An 8,303-nucleotide genomic window follows, 5' to 3' on the forward strand; every position below is an offset into this window, starting at 1 on the left:
TTGCGCTCGGGCTGGACGAAGCACTATTTATAGTGATACTTTTAGTCCTGGTTGGTAATACAAACCGGGAATAGAGGTCTATCTGTAGTCCCAGTTTGTCTTACCAACTCGGACTAATTGCCCTCGCATGGGCCCTAGCCTGACGCAACCCTTCCACCACCCCTTTACTCCTGGTTGGTGACACAAACTTGGACTAGAGGTTCCAAATAAATCGAGGCTAAACCCTAGCCTCATGAACTGGGACTAGTGGTAGCATTATGCCCAGTACAAAAACCAACCAGGACTAATGCTTTGAACCAAAGGCCTATTTTCTACTAGTGTCAGTATCCTCCCTCTTAAGTTAAGTGTATAGGGCACTCTTCTGGGTCGGTGTTCTAGATCTGCAGTGACCTTGTTGAGTTTGGTTTATTTACCATTGCTGACTGTCACCCCTTTGTTCGTAGCCCCTTTGATCCACCTCCTAGAACTATTGATATGGTAAGGGAAGGTATAGGTCCTGGTTCTCTCTCACTTGCTGAGATTGTCAAAAAGGGTGTTCCCATGAAGGATCGACGTGGTGGAAACCCTGTCCCTGAGGCGGTTGGTCCATCAAAGGCTGTCGTGTAGAAGGCCATCTCTGGTGGTACCCGTAAGGCATCTCTCATGGTTGCCAAGGAATCTTCACATGCCCCAAGACCCACCGAATCTACCGCATCCACTGCAACTTCATCTCATGTCCAATCTTCCCAAACCCTTGATGTGGAGGTGGAGCAGCCGCTTGATCCCAGGTATAACGATATGATTTTCTTCAACTATGGGGGTCCTGGTCATTATGTTAGTAATTGTGTTAGTTTGAAGTCTTGTTTTATCTATCAACAGAATCACAACATTAACAATTGTGCTGCTTGGTCCAAGATTCAACCAACTGGTGTCTTATTTGGTAGTAGAGCAAGGGGGCTTGGTTTTTACCATGTGGATGTTCCTCTAGCTAATGAATCCAATTGTCTCAACTTTCAAAATTGTGATGTGGTGACTATTACTAAGGGGGATGTTGAGAAGGCTTTGCTTCTAAACTTGTTGACTGATACTTTCTGTAAATCCAAGCAATGGACACGGAAGATCAGGGTGATATCCCACAAAACATTTCTCGTTGGATTTCCACCCAGGAAGAAAGTGGGAGATTTGATTGAGCTACCAGGTTTCTGCCTTCCTCAAGATGTTGTTGTTAAGATGACTGAATGGAAAGGTGCTTGTAATCCTTTTGGGGAATTGATTGAAGCCGGGGTCTTGGTGGAGGGAATTCCATCCAAGTGGTGCACCTGGAAAGTCTTTGCTCATGTGGCGTCTATTATTGCGGTCCTAGCATATGTTGATTGGAATGGGATGTTTAGAACCTTCTTTGAGAATGTTAGGGTCAAAATTGCTTGTAGGGGCCCAACAAAAAATACTTTTGAGAGTTTGATTGAAATGAAGAAGTTGTTCCTCCTGGGGCTCACTGTTGAAGGTTTTGAATAGGTAGGTGGTGTGGACTGTGTGATTGATATTGACACTAAAGATGAAGGTGATGATGCAGGTGGTGCTGAGGAAGATCATGGGAGAAATGAGGAGGAGGTACCGAAAGATGAGATGCAAGATGATTTGGTGGATGATGATGATGCTATTGATGAACTTGACAAAGCCAATATCTCTTGTCAAAGGAAAACTGACTCGGTTGGTAAGTCCAAGAATTCTTTTTATGGACCTCCTTCACACTTTGACCATGAAAGCTTCATTTTGGAGGTTGTTGCTGCAAGCGCTCTTGTCCCACTGAACTTGCATGATTGTGGGGTAGTCTCTCTTAATCCAATGATTGCTCATATCCCTAATGTGCATGAGCAGTCAATGTGTGATGGGTTTGGCCGCCCTGATTTCACAAATGGAAAAAACTCTAAGCATGGGGTTTCTACCGCTGTAAACTTGGTACCTAGTTCTATGAGGGATGCGGAGAAATCCAAGAATGTGGATTGTTGTGAATCACAGTTAAAATACGTTGATATGGTTTACTCTTAGGATAAGGTAGATTTGAAAGAGGATGTGGATTTAGGAATACTTCTCCCTGAAACTGTTCAAATGCTTCAATTATCAGGCGTGAAGAGATCCTTGTTGGACTCACTGAATCAGGCTCAGGATGTGCCTTCCAAGAATCCTAAGTGTGCGGGGGGGGGCAATTATGGCATCAAAATATGCAACCAGGAGGCAAGGCAATATTAACATCTTGGATAAATCCCATGCATACAAGATTAAAAAACTTGGAAATTCCTATAACGTACAACGGTAAATCATTCCCTTCCAATGATCATGTTAAGTTGATTGATCAAGTTTCTAAGATTAATTTTGTTTTTGGGGTGGATGACTCTAGTAAACAAGATATCATTAAATATTTAATTGGTAGGAACAAGAAAGTTGCTTGGCTTTTTCTAATTATCATCCTGAAGTGGTCCTACCTGATAATTTAGATGTGGTCCATGAAAAGTTAGTTGGGACTCCTCCTAGGCTACCCCCCTCTAGAATAGTGGGCACTGTTGTTTTATTAGGGGTTACTCTTGTTGTCCCTACTAAGGGTAAGCCTTATGGCTTGTCTCATCCCTTTAAGATATCTTAGTTATGATAGGTTTGATCTGGAATATTAGAGGTATGGGACAACATGGTAAAATTCAGTGCCTTTGTGATGTGATTGCTAGAGCTAATCCCAATTTTATTGGATTTCAAGAAACTAAAAAAGAGACTATTTCTTAGGGTTTTGTCAAAGCCTTAGACAGGATGGGAGACTTCATTTTGCATTTCTTGCCTACTGATAATACTGTTTGGGGCATTTTACTTGGGTTAAAAAAGGACTTGTTTGAAATTATTGGCTTTATTAATACTTGATTTTCCATTAAGGCCACTGTCAAGAACAAAAACGATGGATTCCCATGGCACCTCGTAGTGGTTTATGTATCTGCTTACCCTGAGTTTAAGATAGGTTTCATCTCTGAATTACATGATACTCTTTGCTCTATTACTTATCATGTTTTCATTTGTGGTGACTTCAATTTAATTAGAAGAGATGGTGACAAGAGTAGTGGCCTCGTTAACCAGCAAATCACTTTCTTATTTAATGACTGGATCAACAGGTGTGCATTGCTTGAGATTACTATAGCTAATATGAAGTATACCTGGCCTAATAATCAAGGCAATCTTGTTTTTGCTATTTTTGATACAATGTTCACTTCTATGGACTGGGATACTCATTTTCCTATGTCATCACTGTCTGCTCTTCCTAGGGTGGGTAGTGATCATACCCCTTTGATTTTTGATACTGGTGCCAAGAAACCCTACTGCCCCAAAATGTTTAGGTTTAAGAAATGGTGCATTTCTCAACCTGGGTTTAACCAGATTGTTGAGAAAGCATGGACTTTTGTCTGTTCCTCCAGTGGTTCTGTGGACAACTGGATGACTAAAGCTAGAAACCTAAGAAAAAATGTAAAGACTAGAGAATAAATTTGGAAGTATCCATGAAAAAAGGAAAAAAATCCCTCCTTATGGAGTTTGATATATTGGATGCCTTATCTGAATCACATTAGTTGTGTGTTGTTGATTTTGATAGAATGAAGGAGATTAAAAAAGATCTTGATGATATCTCGAGAAAAGAAGAGACTGCCTTATGGAAGAGATCTAGAGATAGGAAGATCCTAGAAGGTGATCGTAATAATGCTCATTTTCATGCACGGGCTAATCATGGACATAGGAAAAACCATCTTTCACAGCTAGTGGGCCCTAAGGGGGTGGTGACTTCTACATAGGATATGTTGAATGTAGTAACTGATTTTTATAAAGACCTTTTTGCTTTCGAACCCAAACCTGGTATCCATTTGGATGCTAATATCTGGTCATAACATGAGCTAGTCTGCGATTCTGATAGAGTAGATCTTGAGAAGTACTTTTCTGAGGAGCAAATTAAACAAGCAATCATGAGCTCTTATAGCTATGGGGCTCCTGGCCCTGGTGACCTTTATTTTCTGTTCTATCAAAAGTTTGGGATGTGATTAGAGATGATTTTATGTGGATGGTGAGATATTATGAACCAGGGACTTTAGATATTCACAAACTGGATTTTTCTATTATTACTCGTATGCCTAAAACTCCTCAAGCTAGGGAGATGAAGAATTTTAGACCTATTAGTTTAAGAAACTGTGTCGACAAAATCTTGTGCAAGGCCATGACTACCAGAGTTTCCCCTCTATGTGACAAACTTATCTATAGGAACCAAAGTGCTTTTATTAAAGGGAGATTTATCCTTCAAAGTGTGGTGATGGCCCATGAAGTTATTCATGAGGTCCATAGGTGTGGGTTTGGAGGTTTGATTTTGAAACTAGATTATGAAAAAACTTATGATAGAGTTAGCTCAGACTTTCTTAAAGAGATGCTCCTTTCTAGGGGCTTTTGGGAAAAATGGGTTGGCTGGGTATTTAGTACCTTGCAATAGGGGACTTTCGAGGCAAGGATCAATGATAATAATGGGCCACACTTCATAGGAAAAAAGGTCTCAAGCAAGGTGATCCTCATTCACCTCCGCTTTTCAATTTGGTAGCTGACGTGTTTACCAAAATGTTGGCCAAAGCTGCTAGACATGAACTAATTGTTGGATTACTTCCCCATGTTATTCCTGCAGGTGTGATTAGTCTACAATATGCTGATGACACCATTTTATTGCGTAAAGACTCTGTTGAGTATGCTAGAAATCTAAAATGGAATCTTATCTACTTTGAGAAACTGTTTGGGCTTAAAATTAACTTTCATAAGAGTGATCTTCACACTCTTCATGTCTCTGAAGAAATCTCCAAATATTTTGCTCAAATATTTTGCTACCAATTTGGGGATTTCCCCTTTAAGTATCTAGGAGTCCCTTTGTATTACAAGAAGCTGAGGACAGGGAGGACTTGCAGCCTATCAATGATAGGATTGTCAAATACATTGTTGGATGGCTTGGTAGGAATCTTTCCTACACACGCAAACTGATCTTATTATCTACATGCATTGCGAGCATTCCTACTTACCTTATGTCCATCATGTAATTTCCTAAATGGGCCATTGATGCCATCAATTCTCAGATGTGCGGTTTCTTTTCGGGGAATATGGGGGATATGTCCATCAATAGCATTTGCTTGTTTGGGCACTGGTGATAAGGGGAAAATAATTTGGGGGACTAGGGGTTCCTAATGTGAAGGAGTTTAATATATAGCTTTACTTGCTTCTTAGGGTCAAAGATTTTATGAAGGAGTGGATAAACAATGGAAAAAATATCATCTCCTATAAGTATGGGGTTGAAAAGCCAAACTTTTATTGGGCTAAACATGTGTTAGGGTCTCCTTTCTGGAAAAGTATGACCTGGGCACTAGGGGAAGCAAAAAAAATGTTAGATGGGTAAGTGGGAATGGGGAGAACATTGCCTTTTGGCATGACATATGGATAGTGGATTGTTCTTTAAAGACTCTTTTGGAATCTTTTTTGAGATTTGCCAACAACAAGAGGCCTCTCTTGCTCAGGTTTGGGATGGGGATCGATTGCATCTTACTTTTAGGAGATGTGGGGATGCTAGATTGATGGATTGCTGGTTTAAACGCAATATGTGAGAACCTTTAATCCATCCACTGAGTTGGATGCCCTATATATGGACTCTTGAAGCATCTGGTAGATATTCTATGAGATCATTCTACAAAAGGGTTAACTTTGGTGGCGTATCATCTAATATTAAAGACTTTATCTGGAAAATTAAAGTCCCCCCAACATACATGTCTTTCTTTGGTTGCCTTACTATAACAAATGTTTGACTAGAGACAATTTAGCAAAAAAGAAGACACGTCGATGACCTGACTTGTATGTTTTCTAGTGAGCATGAGTGTGTTCAACACTTGTTCTTTGATTGCATTCTTGCTACAGAATTCTGGGCTATTATTTTTGATATATGTGGTATTTCTGTATCCTGCTCTTTGATGATCTTGTTGTCTTTTGAAAACAAAACAAAAAGCTTAGTGAGGTTGTTAATACTCTATCATTTGTCACCTTGCTGGGCTTATAGTTGCTTCGCAATGAATTTGTCTTTCAAGGAAGGAGGTGGCGAAACATGTGTTGTATCATGGATCTGGTGGGGTCTTTTATCACGCAATGGAAAGTGTTGTGTTCGGACATCGAGGGTGCGCTTCTTCTCCGATATTTAAGGCACTTGGACCATCGAAGAGGGGAGTTGCTTAGGATTGCATGGTAATTTTATCAATTTCTGGCAGAGTGGAGTGGCTTTTTGCGCTTATCTTGCATATCTCTTCATTTCCTTCCTTTGTCATGTAAAAGTGTTTTGTAATAGGGCTAAACTAGATGTGCCTTGTCCCATTTGGTTCTCAAGCTGCAACCATATATAGGTTGTCCGCCAAGGTCCCTCTACTCTAAACTTGGTCTGCTTTTGCCTTGGCTTTAATAAAAGTTGGGGTTGGAGAAGACCCCTTTCATTAAAAAAAACTTTTTTTCTAAATCAAATGTATATAAACAAATATTAGTGTGTTTGTTTACTCATTTCAGTCTCCATATGTATAATAATTAATAAATATCCAAAATATATTATATTTGTAAACAGAGAGAGTACTTTACAGACCAAAGATGCTTACACAACAAAGTTTCACGTATCGGCTATTTAACTTGTCCATCGACGTGATCCGAGTTTTATTCTTACCAGCCTCCAAACTTTTGGAGCCCATGCTCGCTCACATCCATCGCCCAGGCCGTCCCCGAATCAAACGGCGAAAATGAAGCCACGTCAAACAGCTGATCATACTGGTTCACCTCTGCGGTAGCCATGTCCCCCGCCATGTCCAGCAGGTTGCAACAGCTCTCGAGGGACGCTGTCATCAGCTGGTGGTTGTCAACGACAACCGAAGAGCAAGTCACTGAGATATTGCTGCAGCTGTTGCTCCGTGCAAGCTCCTCTCCCCCGCCCTCACCAAACCTACCGCTGCTTGCCGTCTGGACGACGGCGGCATCGGTCTGGCCGGGCTTGCAGGTGTGTTGACCGTAGTAAACGACGGCGTACATGACGGGCTCATCCTCGATGCCGCCATCCTGCTGTTGTTGCTGCTGCTGCACCGTCTTTGTTGCTTTGCAATCCTGCTCTTGTTTGTAGGTGCATTTGTAGTAACTCCTGCTCAACCCAAACCATACAAGTGAGTTATTACACACGAAGGTGTTCCTTTTGCATTTCGACTTGTAAACTTTCATGTATACACAACAAAAATTGTGTGTATCTACTGCACGTACCTAGGGTGCTTTGTGTGGTTGATGATCTTCTGACCATACTTCCTCCATTGATGGCCATCGTAGTGAGGAACAGGCGTTTCAAGCGCCACGGAGTCATCGCCTAATCTCCTGCCCAAAGCATTAAACCCATTAATTGGTTTTTCTCAATTATTAACTCAACATACCTAATTATGCATGTAGTGTTCCTCGCCTTCGCTTGCGCTGACGGCGAAGGGGCTTGGCATTGTCGTCGCCGTCCTTTCCTCCGTCACCGGGGACGATCTTCCTGACTCTCGTCTTGTCGTCCACCATCGCCGTCAGCAGCACTTCATCATCAACTTGAGAATGATCGAGCCGAAGAAGCTTGAGCGCGGCTATGGCCTTGGCCGAGCAGTCAAGTATGCTCTCGAACATCTGGGCGACGACCTCGGCACGCTCGCCGCCGGCTAGCTGGATCGCCGGCAGCACGACAGCCCGGAGCTGCGTCACCAGGGACTGCTCCCTGGCCATCTCCCTCAACGCCGCCGCTGAACGGTCGTCGTCGCAGAAAAGCCTGGACGAGCTGCTGCTTTTCTTGATGTGCTTCATCTCTCTCAAGTTCTCAACAAACTTCCCCACCTGGATCCCAGAGTCGGATTAAGCAGCCAACTGTGCGTCCACGGTTTTAGTATATATGGTACTCCTATGTAACCGCGTAAACTGATGTGGCCTGCCACTTGCACATAAAATTGAGCGTCAAGTAATAAAATCAGCTGCATGCGCCGTAGGCAAGAGGGGTCAGGGGTTCGATCGACATCGAACACATGCGATAATTCACATGGCAACTAAACAAAACGACTGACACACATCGAGTACATCGGCAGCACGGTTTTGATTTTATCTGTATGAGTGCATGGTCAATGTCGTTTGTGTTCACCAGTTACCCTGTGGACAAATTAAGCAACTTGATCTAGCCAGTAATCCATCGTGTTCAAGAGTTAATTATATGTAGGCTGCCCCGCCATGAGCGTACGCACGTTAAG

At 42.2% G+C, this 8,303-nt stretch overlaps 1 protein-coding gene across 1 annotated transcript; it reads right to left on the bottom strand.

The window, feature by feature from the left end:
- Nucleotides 1-6,674: 6,674 nt before the first annotated feature.
- Nucleotides 6,675-7,904, bottom strand: LOC123398724 (transcription factor WRKY19-like). Its single transcript, XM_045093175.1, has 3 exons — nt 7,493-7,904; nt 7,303-7,410; nt 6,675-7,186 (listed from the first exon to the last, which is right to left on the bottom strand). Exons 1-3 carry the CDS (start codon nt 7,867-7,869, stop codon nt 6,718-6,720), a joined length of 954 nt encoding a protein of 317 aa, XP_044949110.1. The 5' UTR covers nt 7,870-7,904; the 3' UTR covers nt 6,675-6,717.
- Between the last annotated feature and the right edge of the window lie 399 nt (nt 7,905-8,303).

The sequence above is a fragment of the Hordeum vulgare genome, chromosome 5H, assembly GCF_904849725.1.
Source record: "Hordeum vulgare subsp. vulgare chromosome 5H, MorexV3_pseudomolecules_assembly, whole genome shotgun sequence".
In the NCBI taxonomy this organism is placed as follows: domain Eukaryota; kingdom Viridiplantae; phylum Streptophyta; class Magnoliopsida; order Poales; family Poaceae; genus Hordeum; species Hordeum vulgare.